The sequence below is a fragment of the Anopheles cruzii genome, chromosome 2 (assembly GCF_943734635.1).
Source record: "Anopheles cruzii chromosome 2, idAnoCruzAS_RS32_06, whole genome shotgun sequence".
Taxonomy (NCBI): Eukaryota; Metazoa; Arthropoda; class Insecta; order Diptera; family Culicidae; genus Anopheles; species Anopheles cruzii.
Window position 1 is genome coordinate 40206132 of NC_069144.1, and position 16921 is coordinate 40223052.

General features: G+C 46.4%; 6 protein-coding genes across 6 annotated transcripts; 3 read left to right on the forward strand and 3 right to left on the reverse strand.

Moving 5' to 3' along the window:
* The first annotated feature begins 1264 nt into the window (after positions 1–1264).
* LOC128267490 (islet cell autoantigen 1) lies at positions 1265–3228 on the forward strand. Its single transcript, XM_053004333.1, has 5 exons — positions 1265–1401; positions 1460–1565; positions 1629–2040; positions 2105–2380; positions 2459–3228. Exons 1-5 carry the CDS (start codon positions 1338–1340, stop codon positions 3107–3109), a joined length of 1509 nt encoding a protein of 502 aa, XP_052860293.1. The 5' UTR covers positions 1265–1337; the 3' UTR covers positions 3110–3228.
* Positions 3229–3378: 150 nt separating this feature from the next.
* Positions 3379–7333, reverse strand: LOC128278282 (armadillo repeat-containing protein 8-like). The gene is made up of 9 exons (XM_053016972.1): positions 7228–7333; positions 6396–6816; positions 5640–6325; positions 5499–5570; positions 5203–5430; positions 4947–5129; positions 4720–4863; positions 4501–4658; positions 3379–4416 (listed from the first exon to the last, which is right to left on the reverse strand). Exons 1-9 carry the CDS (start codon positions 7249–7251, stop codon positions 4371–4373), a joined length of 1962 nt encoding a protein of 653 aa, XP_052872932.1. The 5' UTR covers positions 7252–7333; the 3' UTR covers positions 3379–4370.
* A 457-nt stretch (positions 7334–7790) lies between these two features.
* LOC128268489 (coatomer subunit epsilon) lies at positions 7791–9134 on the forward strand. Its single transcript, XM_053005605.1, has 4 exons — positions 7791–8027; positions 8095–8366; positions 8434–8599; positions 8673–9134. Exons 1-4 carry the CDS (start codon positions 7926–7928, stop codon positions 9048–9050), a joined length of 918 nt encoding a protein of 305 aa, XP_052861565.1. The 5' UTR covers positions 7791–7925; the 3' UTR covers positions 9051–9134.
* Positions 9135–9208: 74 nt separating this feature from the next.
* Positions 9209–12384, reverse strand: LOC128279063 (valine--tRNA ligase). The gene is made up of 4 exons (XM_053017784.1): positions 12330–12384; positions 10071–12256; positions 9326–9973; positions 9209–9265 (listed from the first exon to the last, which is right to left on the reverse strand). The coding sequence occupies exons 1-4, from the start codon at positions 12382–12384 to the stop codon at positions 9209–9211; spliced, it is 2946 nt and encodes a 981-aa protein (XP_052873744.1).
* Positions 12385–12727: 343 nt separating this feature from the next.
* LOC128268488 (vacuolar protein sorting-associated protein 53 homolog) lies at positions 12728–15644 on the forward strand. Its single transcript, XM_053005604.1, has 4 exons — positions 12728–13523; positions 13595–14105; positions 14182–14460; positions 14528–15644. Exons 1-4 carry the CDS (start codon positions 12728–12730, stop codon positions 15633–15635), a joined length of 2694 nt encoding a protein of 897 aa, XP_052861564.1. The 3' UTR covers positions 15636–15644.
* An 89-nt stretch (positions 15645–15733) lies between these two features.
* On the reverse strand, positions 15734–16186 carry LOC128268490 (calmodulin-beta-like). The gene has a single exon (XM_053005606.1). The coding sequence runs from the start codon at positions 16184–16186 to the stop codon at positions 15734–15736; it is 453 nt and encodes a 150-aa protein (XP_052861566.1).
* Positions 16187–16921: the final 735 nt, after the last annotated feature.

Consider the following 16921-nt stretch of genomic DNA (forward strand, 5'->3'; position numbering starts at 1 on the left):
TTATTTCTCTATTCTACAAAACCAATATTAGGAGTATAAACTGTTTTCCTTGTGTTTACACGCGTTTCCATACGCACAGCAGACTATTTATCTACCGCTAAACTAATATTTCTCGCACTATTTTCACAATTTTTCACCAGCACGAAACGCTAGCCAATCAGGAGCTCGCTTCTATCCCATCGCAATGCACACTAGCGACATCTACGTGTAACGCGCAAGCCGTTCTCACTCTCAGCCGAAGCTGTTGTTAAAGCTACGGATGTCTCGTTCTCTCACCCACATTAGTCGCTTAGCAATAGCAAACGGAAAATGCAACGCACATCACTTCACCATTTCTGCATCACGAGAAAATAACATATTCAATAAAGTATGTTTGTTTATTGGAACACTTTTCTTACTATAAATTAACTAACCACAAACGTTTATTCACATCTGTACGAGCGCATTGATCAAACCATTCACAAATGGAGCTCACACACAGAGCTCAGGCAAGCACCAAGAACGCGGCAAAGTATCGTGCTCCCAACACGAAAATCGACCTCGACCACAACACTACGCTTCTTCAAACCTATGCCTTGGCATTATCGTACGTCGAACTTTCAAAACATCTATTCTTTCCTTGATATACAACACGGAAAAGCACAAGGAAAAGGAGCGCAAACTTACCTGCAGTTACACTCACACATCTTGCTGATTTCCACTGATGCTGTCAGCTCTTTGCCTTCCCTCCCTTCCTTTTTTTTGACGGTTGTTTACGTTTAGAGTGCAGCGTTCGATTTGAAACACTTAGACTAAATTCATTATTTTTATATAATTTTTCCTGTAGTATGGCTGCGAAAAACGATGTACCGTGAAACAATCTATTGTGAATTATTTTTTAAACACTAGGCTTCATTTTTTAAACACCTACGCGAACTCTTTCAAAGACACTGTCCGTTAGAATGCATACTGCATTCATAACTTGTTTCTCTTCCGCTAGCTTAGCTAAACTAATAATTGAACAGCTAAGAGGTAAATCCTAAAGGTTAGTATATCCGTTGGCTTATTCGTATACCACGGTACCAAGAAACCAAATATTTTGCTTTCAAATTTCATTGCACGCTTTTAGTTGCATATCGGAACAATCGGCACGTGCGCATAATCACGCTTGGCGAAATAAAACGTTCGAAAACACGTTGCACGGTCGCTGACATTTGTTTTGGAAGGAAAATCCTGGAGGAGAAGTTAGAAAAATCGATATTCCAACGGAGACAGTAAAGAAAATAACACAATCGTGTCACTCGCACTCGCATACGGTGGAAGAAAACCTGAAGTTTTCGCAATAACGTAGTTTAAGAATGTTAAAATCCGAATTGCAACACCAATTTTGGGTGACCAAAAAAGCTGTCCAAAGAAAGCTTGGTATGTATTTTCGTTGGGAGTGAGTTGCATTTGAACTCATACAGGCATTTTCATACAGGCTCCAAAGAGGACGAAAATATTGTCGCGTCCGATGGAGAGTTGGACACCAAAATCGAACTTTTCAGCTCGCTGGCAGAAAGCAACAGCAAACTGTACCGTATTATGTATGTATTATTGCCTTACCACTTGATTACTTTACTTTATTACCCTCGAACGACTCCTCGTAGCGACCAGTACCAAGAGCGAATGTGCATACTGGCGCAGGAGGAAAACTCGTTGGGAAAATTTTTGCGCGAGGTCAGCAAAGAAAGTCCCACCACCGGTAAAATGATGTCTACCACCGGAAAGGCAATTTCCTATTGTGGCCAACAACGCATTGCTATACGTGTGCCATTACTACGGCTGCATCATGATGTGCACACATTCAAAGGACGGGCCATTGCCGACACCCACCATACGATTCAGCAAATGGAGAGGGAGAGAACGGAGTACAGGGCCGCCCTAAGTTGGATGAAATCGGTTAGCATACAGCTGGATCCAGATACTGGAAGGGGTCTGGAAAAGTTTCGAAAGGCGCAACGTCACGTAAAGGCGGCAAAAACAAAGTTTGATAAATACACCCTGGACTGCCTCGAGAAAGTAAGTAAGCCACAAGCGGGATTTGAACTGAAATTGTTTTATTAATCTAATCCAATCGGTTCAGATTGACCTCTTAGCGGCTGCAAGGTGCAACATGTTCTCTCACGCGCTCGTAGGCTACCAAAATGCTATCCTTCAGTTCTCCAAGAAAACGGACGAAACTTACAAGAACACGCTAAAGAGCCTCGCAAAAGATCCGCATTATCGGTTTTCTATATTGAAAGAACTCACCCAGGCGAACCCCAACGAGGAAGATAAAGACAACGATGTCGATACGACACTACAGCAAAGTGAACCGCCCGGCGAGCCGGCGGACGATGACCAAATGTTATTTTTCAAGGTACTACTTATCCGTTCACCTATGTTCAACCGGTTTCCCTTGTGCTAATGTTTACTGGTGATCGGCACCTTTTTTCAGGACGAGTATAAAGATGAGCTGGAACCAGTGGCTGCAAAGCAACAGGCACCCACAGTGCAAGACACGCTTTCCGCGAGCATTGACGGAGAAATTGATGCTCTTCTATCCGGTTTGCCAAAACTGAGCCTTGGCGCAAAAACAAATAGAAAGGAAGCTGTGGACAGCATTGAAATCGGAAGCGGAAACGCCAACTGTGACCTACTGGGACTTAATTTGGACGATGAATTCTCTGATTTCATGTCAGCTCCAGCGCCATTTTTGCCTTCGATGTTACTAAGTAACGGCAGCCTCGTGGATAACGAGTTTGAATTCACACTGCCGCAGGATGCCAACGGCCAGTCTCAGACACTTCCGGAAGAGGCATCCGATAGCAATCGACCGGAGAAAGCGTCCGACATCTTCAGCAGTTTGTTGCAGGGGTTTTCCAAATCAAGTGTTGTCGCCCCGAACGTTTCCAGTGCTTCAACGAATGGGGGGCCTTTGGTGGCTTCGGGATCTAAACCAAAGGACAAGTTGAGCACAAAAGACAGCGGCAAGAAGGGCAAAGACCTCAGTGGATGGTATCAACTGTTCGCGGAATTGGATCCTCTTTCCAACCCCGATGCTATTCCGTCCAAAACGGATGCACCTATTAACAGTATGGCAGCTTGAGCAGAATCAAGAAGATATGTTTTGTTACCGGTTTTTTTTAATGTTAATTGTAAGAAAATGCTTCGTAATGTCATTGTATTTATGCTTACTTATATTGAATTACCTACCACTTTTAACCGATTACGTTGATCGTCAATAAAATAAGATGTCTACATGCAGTGTTGTCTTGTAAAAACCGCAGTATTCCTTGTGCAATCATTATTCGGTGTTAATATACATAAATACTTCGCAGCTTTATATTATGTGTTTTTTTATTGCGATAGTTTGATTCATCGTAATTCTTCGTCTCCGATGCGTATTCGCTTTCGACCAGTCGGTGCGTTTTGCTGCACCTTCGACAACCACACTATGTTCCGTTGTTCATTACAACCCCAACAGAACCAAATCAATAACGATCTCTTCGTTTCAGTCGAGTCGTATGTTTACGAAGATAGTCCCTTCTTCGTTATCGGATTTGGCTCAACCGAACATAGAAACGATACGAAATGGTGTTCATTCAGCGACAAAAAACTTTTCCTTCCAGTGAGCCGTTGGTTATGCCTCGTTTAACAAAAACATTTCCAAAACCGTGTTTGAAACTGATTGACAATTTTCTAACTTTTATATTTTATCCGTTCTGGACGCGCTGGAGCTCAGGTAGGTTCACTGCATTGTTTGATATCCGTTAAATTTAGTATCTTAAATAAATTAATAAAATTAGAGTAAACTTAACAAACGAACTTTACTGGTCGACGCCTCTTTCTCGCATCAGCACAAAATCTCTTATATCAGCTCGAGGTATGAGCCTTTTCATTTGTTTTGCTCTCTTATGACGGAACTAATTTTACGTACCATTTATGATTGATCCAACTTTTTTGCCCCCCGTTTTAGGACGAAGGGAACATTTCCATTCCGAAGAACATAGTATACCAACAAGCTTTGTCGGTGCATCGTCTATAACAGCCCTCCGCCACAAACACAAAAGATTGGAATCGTTTTGTTTCTATTGATTACAGCGCACTATCACGACTGTGGTTAAATGGTGGTTTGTTGGGGAAAAAAACATTAACGTAAAGGCTACGAAGGAAATTGACTAAGCCGTGTTAAATCATTTGTTTTTGTCGAAACTTAAAAAAAGACTACTACGATAACCCCGAAATAAATGAGAACATCGTAATAGCATAGACGGGCCACACCAGACCGCAGCAGACATGGATCACGGAGATGCAGGTAAATAAACAGAAGACGACGAAAACTAACAACAACAAGCAGTAACAAACTTTCAATGGTCTTCTGAATAGTCAAACCTTAAAATTTCGTGTCTTATGCTGCACGTTTTGAGTGGGAGAGAGCAAGAGGTAAAAATGTGTTAAAAGTAATAGCACCGATCAGCACGATAACCCAACACTTACTCCTCATAGAACTGTGAGTCACGTGGAGTCATGTGTAGCAGTTGTTCGAGATTTTCCAGGAAGCCCCACTGTCGTAAGACTTGCTGCCGGCCACTTTTTTCCAGCAGATTCCGCACGACAAATACGGCACCCATCTGTAGCTTATTGTCGCTGGCGACCTTAACAGAAACCATGAAAACAATTAGCAAAAGCGAAAACGATTCGAGATTATAGACTTACCAAAAAATCCCTGATCTTTTTGACAATCTTCTCATCTTGCAGTACGTAATCCTTGTCGCGTGCCCCCGCCGTTATGTTACTTATTATAATTAAAGCTTGCTCTTTAACCTCTGGTGGGTGCGGGTCGTCCAGTACAAGACTCACCTGTCGGTCGCCGATAACGAGAACAGAAAAGGATTCGATTTAAGAAAAAACATGGTCAGCCACTATGTCACAAGACTTCTTACCGCCCTAAGCACTTCGGTTGAGTGTTCCGACATGATTGTTTCGATATGGAGCGTATTGCTCAGCAAGTTACGCAGCAGTCCCAACGTTTTCATGATGACTCGCTCATCCCGATCACCTAGTAATTGAAATATTCTATCCGTCCCCAGTGTGTTGATGATTTTCGTTTTCACATGCTGTTCGGCCTGTTCACACGACACAATCATGAGTTAATGGAGCGAAAAGAAGCCACAATAATACTTGGCAAACGTTGCGAACCTGAAAGGCCATGTTCATTAACGCCCAGCTACCATTCAGCCTCAGCGCTGGATCGACGTGGTTTGTAAGTTCGCACAGCATTTCGACTGCTCCCGATTCGAGCATTGGTTCCTTGGCAGGTGAGAATTCCAGCAGCAGATTGCAGATGGTTGATGTCACTACGGTTTGAAGCTCGAGCGAAGGATCGCCAGACAGCAGATCCATCAGCGGACGCCAGACGGAGTGATCCTGTTCACGTAAAACATACCACACGCGTTCAAAGTAATTGTTTCATGCGCAACACGGAATGGAATTACCTGAAACGTTGTCCTTAGCAATTGTACCGATCGTGAGAGCGAATGAAGACAACGCACCGCTGATAATCGAACCTTAAAATAGCGGAAAACAGAAAACATCCTAAGAATACGCTTCTTTTACTCATCCCCGGCCAAACATACTTCCGGACAGCAGTCTTTCAGCCCACATAGCACCTCTTCCATGAGTCCGTCCATTTCGATGATACGCTTTCGAATCTCTTCATCGTTCGCCGCGAGCGAGGCAAAACACCGGAATGCACCCTGGCGCGACAGTACCGAAGGACACTTCACCAGATTTGCCAATGAGCTGACGAGATGATTGCTGATTGCGGCCAGTCGCTGAAGCTCGGAATCGATCTCGGCCAGGTACGCGAGTGTTTCGGCAGCAGTCGCGCGGGTATCCTCCTGAAACTCGTCCGAACAGAGGCGCGCCAAACAGGGCAGCGTTTTGTACACGATCCGATAGTCGTCGGCCGGTAGCGAGCCAGACCGGTGCAAGTACGTAAGACACCGGCTGGCAGACAGCTGCACTTGTACGTCGCGCGTACGTGACAATAACACGGTTAGGATGTCCAGTATCGAACGGTCGCCGTGGTAGGTCGCGTGGACGATATTCGAGACGGACTTGTTGGTGAAGCACATTGCCGCCAAACACTTAAGCGCAGGTACTTGCAGGGTCGTATTGTCGGAAGTCATAAGCCGCGCCAGAAACGGTATCACATCGGCCTGGCACAGATTCTTCTGTTGCTGCGAGGAAAGACACAGAGGAACGAAGATGTTCACGACGTACGTCTGGCACGGGATGCTGGTGGATGGCGAAGCAATCTCTGAAGAGGGGAAACAAAACGAAATCGGTTAAACACCGTGCAACCGAGATCGACGGAAAGAACTACTCACGAATCAAGCGTCGAAGGTGACTAATGTTAGAGTGGATCAGTTCGAGCGGCGCGAACGGATATTGGACTATCGTTTGGAGCGCACTGAGACATGTTTCCATCAACCGCTTGTCGGTGCTACCGTCGACGATGATGGCCAGCAGCACGTCGACGGTATCGTAGCGAATGAGCGAGTGTACCTGAGACACGGTGCCCTTGGCTAACGATCCGAGAACTATGCCGGCATCGATGCGAAGCTGCAAAGGCTTGTCGCCATCCCGCAGTATCGCAATCAATCGGGGCACAATTCCTTGCGAGATGATTGAACCCTTTTTCTTGTTCGATCCGATAACCGCATTCTTAAGACAGACGATCGCTTCTTGGCACTTGTAGTACTCTTCCGAGTACAGCTCGTCGATGTAGGAGCGGGAGTTTTCGACGTCCTTTTTGAGGGGTAAAAACAAATGAACAAAGCCCATGTAAAGCAAAGAACACAATTCAACGTCCCAAACCCGCCACCGGTTGCAATGATTGTCCAAAATCTCCCTCGCAGTGCAACTCATTGTTTATAGGAGCATTGTTGTGGATTGAGGTTAGAACAACTGCTGTGATAATGCGAGATTGTCGCTTCGTTTTTGCTTCACTTTTTTCACGATTTTCACTCTCAAAACACCAGGCAGCAGGCTACGGGATCGCGTTGGAGGCTGAACATTCAACAGTACATGCAAAGTACCATCCTTCACCAGCCGCAATTGGCTTAACACATCACTTCAAACGCTCTAAACAGCCCATCTTTTACGAGGTAAAAATTACGCACCAACCGTACCGGAACCGTTTCCACCATGCTTACTTACCATGAAACAGGTGAAGGGTTCCATCCTGTAGCGGGCACCCGAGCTGCGACAGGACCGGGACAAAAGGACGACGCACGACGCAGAACTGCCGGTTGAGATGAGCGACTTGCGGCGCGGCCTGTGTTATTCGAGCTTTCTGGAGATTGGAATCCAAAACACACGCAATTTGATTTTTCACATTTCTCGTTTGACAGCCGACGATCGGATTGAAAGTTACGTGGGTGTGTGTGTATGCGTCCGTGTGCGATGACAATGAGCCAAAAACTGCCGAACCGGTTGCAACCGTTTCGACGAGCAACCGGTGATCTAGTGCATAGAACTTGATTAAAATATTAAGTTAAAATTTGTAATTGATTTTGCGATTCATTGTTTCAGTGAAACCTACAACCTTTCAGCGACGTACAACTGGACGAACTTGACGAAAGCGAAGGATCAAGTTTTATTGGTTAAGACACACACTGTACTGAAGTCTGACAAATTGTATCTGACGGACGACAATCCGACAATTGATCAAACGCTGTTTTGACTTTTCTTTAGACACATCAAAACACTGAAACTTTAAGTCTTTTCCACGTCATTAGTGCATAATTTTTCCATAAAATATACCGCGTTTTTCGTCTTTTAACGCGCTTATTGTGCCAGTTACAAGCACAGTTGGGTTTTTTATTGACTGGAAATAGTGTGAAATCAAATCAACAATGAGCCGCACAAATGGTGAGGGGTCTGAACTGATCGACATGGAAAACTTATTCTACACTGGTGACTACTCCGGAGCCCTTAACGAGTTTTACAAAATTCAGGTACTTTACATTGTTTGTTTTATCGCCACTGTTACTAAAGTTCAATCGATGGTTGATGTAATTGCAGAAACCATCCGTAGAAAGGGATATCCTTATGTATAGGTCGTATATAGCACAGGCCAGATACCGCATCGTGCTGGACGAGATCAAGCAAAACAATGAAACTCCGTTATTGGCGGTGCGCTATTTGGCTGAATATCTTCACGTAAGCCACCGTAAAAACGAGATCGTTGCTTTTTTCGACGAGAAGGTCCAGGGCGAGGCTAGTGAGCATGTGATTTGGACCATTGTTGCGGCTGTCGTATACATCAACGAAGAGTTGTACGAAACGGCCATAAAGTAAGTGAGATCCTGCCTCGCGCGAGAAGCTTAACATAGTTACACTTTTACTGGCTCTTGGTCGTAGGTTGCTGGTGGAAAATAACAACTTAGAGTGCCTCTCACTCTACATGCACTGTCTTCTGAAGATGTCACGCGTCGATCTTGCGAAACAAGTCCTGCAGACGATGCAGGAGAAGGACGATGACGCGACCCTTACACAACTCTCGCAAGCTTGGCTGAACATTCAAATCGTAAATATTGCCATAGCAACTATGTTTTATCCTTAGCCGTTCAGCTGACATCCTTTCTCCCATCTCTGCACAGGGTGGCGAAAAGTTGCAGGACGCTTACTACATCTTCCAAGATATGTGCGACAAGTTTTCTCCCACTTTGCTGCTGATGAATGGACAAGCCGTGTGTGCGATCGGCCAACAAAAGTACGAAGACGCGGAACGGGTTTTGCGCGAGTGCGTAACTCGTACTCCGGATGATTACGACACGCTTGTCAATCTGTTAAATCTGTCACAGCAGAAGCTTAGAAAGCAAGACGAGGCTCAGTTTGGCCGCTACTTGTCGCAGCTTCGAGAGCACAAGAATAATGCGCTGGCGACTACCTACACCAAGAAACTTACTGAATTCAATCAGCTAGTGCTTCAATACGGTCCATCGAATAAGAAATCCGTCAGCGAAATCGAAGCATAAAATGTGCGAACCGGATGAAACCTTGCTTGTACCCATTTCAATGTATTCCAACACTTTTCTGTAACAATAATCATCGCAAAAGCGAACGAACGTATCCGTATTTATTTCTGCTAAAGAAACGTCTGACTAGGCTGGGAGGCGATACGTTACGCGATGTACTATCTTTGTGGGGCCATTTTTATCATTTCTTCTTGCTGTTTTTGTAGTTCTTTTAGCTAAAATTAAACAGCAGAATTGAGAGACGGAACCACATCTGAAGGTTTCAAGTAACATACCCGCTGTTGGTGTCTTTTTTGTACCGCTTCGCTCGCCGACTTCCGGTAACCTTCGTTGTTTATGGTTTTGCACAGTTTTTCGATTTCAACTTCCAATTTCTGTACTTTCTTGGTGTGAGCCGCCATTGCTGCTCCGCCGTTATCCTTCGACGAAACACTCAGTCCATCGGCTACCACTCCAACGGTACACTCGTGGTTGACGGAAGATTGCACCGCGAAGTTTAACCGCAATCGATCGAACGATGCCTGCTCGGTGTGTAGTAGAACATTGTTGCAATGCGTTAGCTGACTTACTATCGTTCGTTGCGAGTGCACTAAATCATAAAGACCGCTCCGTTTGACGTAGATATGAGCTACCGGATTATGTTTCCGTACGATTGGTATGGTGTGTTCGTTTTTCGATTGTCGTATGTGCTGGCAAATGAGTAACAACTGATCCACGTTCGTTTCAAGCTCAGAATCGATCTTTGGTTGGTACGATGCATCTGTCTTGGTTTCCACGGCCAGATGTGAGAGAAGCTCCGCTGCTAGGAAGGGAGCGAACGGTTCCAAGTGGCATAACCCGGTCGTAAGGCAATGATGAAGCACAGCGCATTGCACCGAGGCTTTAGCTGCGTGTTCGGTTTTCATGTTGATTTTAGTCGTTTCCTTCGTGGATAAAAAAAATATATTATCACTTTGTTAACTGTCATGATTTCAAAAAGCTCTCACCCAGCAATTGTAGTTGCAAAAACGAAAAACTCACCAAATAGACATCACAGAGGTTGGTGTAGAAAAACGTTTTCAGCGCCGCGGTTGCTAGATGAAAATTGTATGCTTCGAATGCTTCATTGGAAACTTGTATGGTGCTTGCGAGACGACTTAAAATCCATCTATCCATCATGGACAAACGGTTAGCTTCTTGAAGGGTTTGTTTGGTTGCCAAAGGAAAACGTTCTAGGCAACCGAGCGTGTAACGTGTCGCTTGCCAGATTTTGTTGAAAAATAGCTTATTGGTATGCGCTTCCTGTGCGTTGAAGTGTATGAAATGGTTCTTCACGTTCACTGAACACAAAGTAAAGCGCAACGCATCGGTGCCACTCTCCGAAATGCCATTGGGGAACATCTTCCGCTGTCCGGCAAGCGATTTCTTCAGTTCCGGTTCCGACAGTATGCCCTGCCTGAAGGAGGCATCCGTTTCCGCTTCCAACCGTTCCAGGGATATGCCATGTATCACGTGTTCCGGTTTGATGACGTTACCGAGACTCTTGGACATTTTCCGTCCGTGCTCGTCGCAGATGATACCATGCAGCAGCACCTTGCGAAACGGCAGTTCTCCTGTCAGTTCTTGGCCGAGCATTACCATACGCGCCACCCAGAAAAACAAAATATCGTGTCCAGTCTCCATCAGATCCAGAGGATATTCTTCCTTATTGGGTGACTTTGCGCGAGGCCAACCAGTCGTAGAGAACGGTAGTAGGGCGGAAGAAAACCACGTATCTAGTACGTCGGTGTCTTGTTCCACTGATATCGGTTCGTTGCTCACGTTTTCTGCTTGATGCTGCATTTGCCGGACGTATTTTTCTTGTGCCTCACCTAACGACCGAGCAGCAATCCAGTGCGTTCGACCTGCGTGTTGCACGCGAAACGCAGGAATTCGATGTCCCCACCAAAGTTGCCGGGAAATGCACCAATCGTGACAATCCTCCAGCCATCGGAACCATTCACGTTCGAACACCTTTGGTATGATTTGAAGCTTTCCTTCCTGCACGGCTGCCACCGCCCGTTGTGCCATTTCTCGACACCGCACGAACCACTGAGGCCGTAGTAACAACTCAACCACGTCTTTTGATCGTGAACAAACCGGCAATACCATGGCGTGCGGCCTTATGCCCCGCAGCAGCGAAAGCTTCGAAAGATAATCCATTAACCGTTCGCGTGCTTCGTATCGGGGCAAACCGGAGAAGGGCTCGAAATGCTCCCGAATGATTCCCTGTTCGGTCAGGACTTCGACCGTGGCTAATTGGTGCTTGCGAGCTATTTCAAAGTCGAACCTATCGTGGGCAGGCGTTATCTTAACTGCCCCTGTTCCAAAAGCTCGATCGACCGACTCGTCAAAGATGAGCGGAATATCCTCTTTGCGCACCGGATGCCAGAGGAAGGTACTTTTGTTACGCAAATGCGAGTACCGTCCATCCTCCGGGTGTACGGCGACCGCGACGTCACCGAGAAAAGTCTCTGGGCGTGTAGTAGAGACAACGATTTCCTCGGTAGATCCTTGCACCCGGTACGCTATGTCCACCAGTTGCCCAAACGTAACACTTTTGTCGTATCCTGGCACAGCCAGCGCAGTGGGACCGTCGAGTTGCAAGCTTTCGACTTCAACGTCCGAAATGGCCGATTCTAGACTACATGACCAGTTCACCAACGATTTGTCGCGATACACCAAGCCACTTTCGAAGAGTCGCACAAAAGCTTCCTTCACCGCGACCGACTGCTGTTCGTCCATGGTAAAGTACTCCCTGTGCCAGTCCATGGAACATCCCAGCTGGTGGAGGGCACTTCGAATGCTGCATTCTTTTTCTTTTTTCCACCGTAAAACTTCTTCCAGAAAGCGTTCCCTTCCTAGCTCGTGTCGGGACACATTAAGGTTTTTTCGTATACGCTTTTCGACCACAACCTGCGTTGCGATCCCGGCGTGATCCATGCCGGGTATCCATAGCGGTGTTTTGCCATTGTTTCTTGCGTAGCGGATCAGAGCATCTTGTATGGCGCAGGTAAGAGCATGTCCCAAATGTAGCTCACCGGTCACGTTCGGCGGTGGTAGAAGAATACTGTAACGTTTGCCGGCGGTCAGTTCGTGGTTACCATTGTTGTACTGTATCCTCGAGAGAGAGTCGTTAGAATGAGTTTTTGCTTCAACTAGAGATGGTTTATATGCCGGTGCAATATCTGAGCGAAAGTCAATACACGTTATACATTTGTTTTTCGGCGGAATTGTGTTACTATTTACAAAACAACAAACAAAAGTACCTCGTTTTGTAACGAAATTCCTTGCAGTTGTGGCGCAGTGTATCCATATTTTCACATATCGTACTGTAAACCGATGGTGCTGAAGTAGTCGCTGAAGCATTGTGAAGCTCCTTTTTGGCACCGGCTGACCGGCACCAGATAGAAATGGTTCAAAACATTCCTCTTCTTCTTCTCTTCCTATCTATTCGTCGATTCTTTGACAGTAGATCCCGTAGTGCCCGAAGAAGATCGTTAGAAGAAAGGCTCGCTCTTTGCTTGCACCTACCTTGGGATGAAACCAATTGTCACCTGCACTTGCAATATGTTGTGTTTTGATCTTACGTGTAGCATTTTCTTTCAAGACAAAACAGTGTTGCAGTTGTAGCATATTTTATCACGTTTCAAGCGAAAATGAGCGCGGGTGACGAAACGGAAAATGAAACGAAACAAACGGACCACATAAACGAAATCGTTCTGTCGGACGATGTGCAGCTCGCAATCGAACATGTGCTTAAGAGCTCCGATCCGCTGGACCAGCCCGATTTCAACCCAACCGATTACATCAACCAACTTTTCCCGAACGAGCAATCGTTGTCTAACATTGATGAGGTCATTGCAAAGATGGAATGCGATATTAGCTTAATCGACGACAATATTCGCAGTGTCGTGCGGGGTCAGGTGAACACGGGCGAGAATGGTCGTGTGGCGCTGCGGGAGGCGCAGCAATCGCTCACGCAGCTCTTCGCGCTCATCACCGACATTAAGAACCGAGCCGAGAAGACGGAAGACGCGGTTAAAGAAATTACACGCGACATCAAACAACTGGATTCGGCCAAAAATAATCTCACGTATGCTATCACTACGCTCAACCATCTGCACATGCTTGTGGGTGGTGTGGAAAACCTGAAACAGCTCTCGGAACGGCGTCAATACGGCGAAGTGTTAAACCCGCTGCAGGCCATCATGGAGGTAAACCAACACTTTCAGCAGTACTCGGAGATTTCGCAGATACAGACACTGTCAGCGCAAGTTCAACAAATCCAGTCCGAGCTCGCGACCCAGATTACGGACGACGTGAAACACTACTTTTCCCCAACGAGTCACAACAGCACCAATCGCATGACGATTACGCAGCTCAAGGATGCGTGCCAGGTAGCCTCGGTGCTGGACAAGCCCGTAAAAAAGAACATCCTTAAGTGGTACATAAGTAGGTGTTGAAACGCAAGCGCGAACCCAACTAGGACCATTTGTTGAATATATTCTTCTCTTATCGCTTAGACTTGCAGCTACAGGAGTACGTACAGCTGTTTCACGAAAACCAAGACATTGCCTGGCTGGACAAGATCGACAAGCGGTACGCCTGGGTTAAGCGTCATTTGTTGGAATTTGAGGAGAAATTTGGCACAGTCTTCCCATCCGACTGGGAGCTGTCTGAGCGGATTACCGTTGAGTTTTGCACCATCACGCGCGATGAGCTAACGAAGATAATGGCACGCCGGCGTACGGAGATCGACGTGAAGCTGCTGTTGTTCGCAATCCAGAAAACGGCAAACTTTGAGCAACTGCTTGACAAGCGCTTCAACGGCACAACATTGGTAGAAGCCACCAGCGAGGAGGTGCGAAAAGAGCGAAACTCGTTTAATAATCTTATCGGTAGCTGCTTCAAAGCGTATCTCGATATCTACACCGACAGTATTGATCGTGAGCTTGCAGCACTAATAGAGCAGTTTGCTCAGCAAAACCAACAGATGGTGGTACCGAAGGAGATCAATCCGGGTGTGATTCCGAAGTAAGTAGCAGCAGGAAGCAGGTAACGCAGGACCCTAGCACATCAAATGATCAACCATGTTTTCTTCATTCTGCAGCTGTGCTGATTTATTTGTGTTCTACAAGAAGTGCATGGTGCAGTGTATGCAGCTCAGCAACGAAAAGCCAATGTACGATTTGGTGTTGATTTTTAAAAAATATCTTCGCGAGTATGCCAACAAGGTGCTGGAGGCGCGTATCCCAAAGCCACAACAACCGAACACGACCACTTCGTCGATCAGCTCAAGCATGTCGCTGCTTACGAAGGATTTTCAAAACTTATCCACGGCTGCCGGGCAGGTGATACACAACTTTCTGAAGGAAGGCGAAGCTCCAAGGTACGCCGGAAGGCAATGTTCAGTCGTTCACGGATCGATGGTATCAGACCCCTTTTTTGTTGGCTAGGTTTTCAGTGGACGATTTGCGCAAAATTTGCTACATCCTCGCTACCGCAGAGTATTGTCTCGAAACGGTCCAACAACTGGAGGACAAGTTGAAGGAAAAGATTGACAGTAGCTACCACGCAAAGGTGGATCTGGCCGATGAGAAGGACGTCTACCACCGGATCATTTCCAACTGCATTCAACTACTGGTACAAGACCTTGACGCAGGTTGTGAGCAATCGTTGCTGTTGATGACCAAAATTGCGTGGCACAGTATCAGCAACGTCGGTGACCAGAGTGGTTTCGTCAACCAGATCGTCACTAATCTCCGACAGACCGTCCCGGTGATACGAGATAATTTGGCCAACAGTCGAAAGTATTATACGCAGTTTTGTCACAAATTTGTCAACTCGTTCATCCCGAAGTACATCAACACTCTTTATCGATTGCGGCCAACCTCTTCCGGAACATCCGGGGCAACAACTTCCTCCACACTTACGGCAAGCGCATCTAGTTCCAGCATTTCTGACGGTCCAAGTGCAGGGGCAGCGCCTGGTACGGCGGCCAGTGGCGGCAACATTCTGGGTTGCGAGCAGCTCCTGCTCGATACGCACAGTCTCAAGACCGTGCTGATGGATTTGCCTTCGATTGGCTCACAAGTGCAACGCAAACCACCGGCCAGCTACCAGAAAGTGGTCGTCAAAGGCATGGCCAAAGCTGAGATGATCATAAAAGTGGTCATGCAACCGGTGCACCCGGCCCCACTCTACATTGAGCAGTATCTGAAGCTACTGCCCGAAAGCAACGTGGTAGAGTTTCATAAGGTATTAGAAATGAAAAATGTGCGTAAAATTGAGCAGCAACAACTGGTGGAAGGCTACAAGCGGGCCTGCCCACAGCATCAGCAATCCCACAACTCGGCTGGATCCGGTTCCGGAGAAAATGGAAGTTATGTGCCATCGGCTAGTGATGGAGCAACCGGCAGCAGCCACCAATCTCAGCAAATGGCTGCCGCAGCGGCAGCTATCAGTGGGGCGGGTTCCAGTATAATGGCGTTGGGTGATTCATTGATGGACAAAGGACGGATTAGGAAGATAGAAAATTTAATCAAAAATAGGCTTCCCAACTAGAAGCATCATAAATTATTACCTAACGATAGGCTGGTACGAAAGCAGCAGTTTCTTTGCCGGCAACGGAATAAAACACGCAAACCACCATACCGCTGGTCCTATTTCGATAGCATGAAAGCAAACTCTTCGTAGTTAATTAGTCCATCCCCGTCGATGTCTGCCTCAGCCAGGAGATCCTGTAGCTCTTGCGGAGTTAGTCGTTCACCAAAATTTTGCATCACATCCGAAAGCTCGTCCACCGACAGGAATCCGTCGCCATTCTTATCGAACACCTTGAATGCTTCGTAGAGCTCCTTCTCGTTGACGGGTTCCCGCGATTTTCGCTTCATTAGTGCCAAAAACTCCTCCCACTCGATGCGCCCGTTGCCGTCGGCGTCCACTTCGTAGATCATTTGCTCCAGCTCGGCCAACGTTGGATTTTGTCCCAGCACACGCATCAGATCCCCCAATTCGTCTGCCGATATGGACCCGCTACCGTTGCGATCAAACAATTCAAAGATTTCGCGATATTGTTGCTCCTCGAAGTCGGATAGTTCTGATTCCGACAGCATCGTGATTTTGCAATTTTGCAACAAAAAGTTTCGGTACGATAAGTTATTGGTAAAACAAAGTTTGTGTAAAATTAGTTGCGAAAATATTTTTAATCAAAATTTGGCTTGGCTCTGCTGATTTGTTTGAAACGACTGCTTGGATTTGGATGCAAAGGGTAATCTGGGTAACGATTTGCTGCCGCGAAACGATGAACGCGATGAAATTGAAGATTTAACAATGAAGGGAATCGGAACGAAATTTTTATTAAGGATCGATTAAGGATTAAGGATCTTATCGTTTGTGGTTTTGAATGTTTTTTATTTTGAGCAACTCCCCAGATGTTTGCCAATAATCGTACCATTCTCACTGGGCTGGCTGTCAGGCCGGGCAGCAACAAAGAGAGAAAAAAACAAAAAAGCAGCAGCTGTCAGTGTGGAGTGGTGTTGACGGTGTGAAGATTTCGATTTTCTTCGCCCAACAATTTCGACCAAGAGCCCCAAGAATCGTGTCCCACGTCCCACTGGCACGAGAGCACTTGGGCGGATTATTGTTTGGCTAGTTGGGTTGGTCTCAGTGTTCGCATTGTGGTGTACAGTCGATGCTGCGATCGCTACTAATAAGTACCCAGCGACCCCAATCTTGTTTCAACACAGCTCAAGGTAAGAAATTCTTCGATAAGCGATACCTTCGGAGCTGTCTCGTCTGGTCTGTCTCGCCTCGATGCTACGCACCTCCGGCCGCCTCCGGCCTCGCCC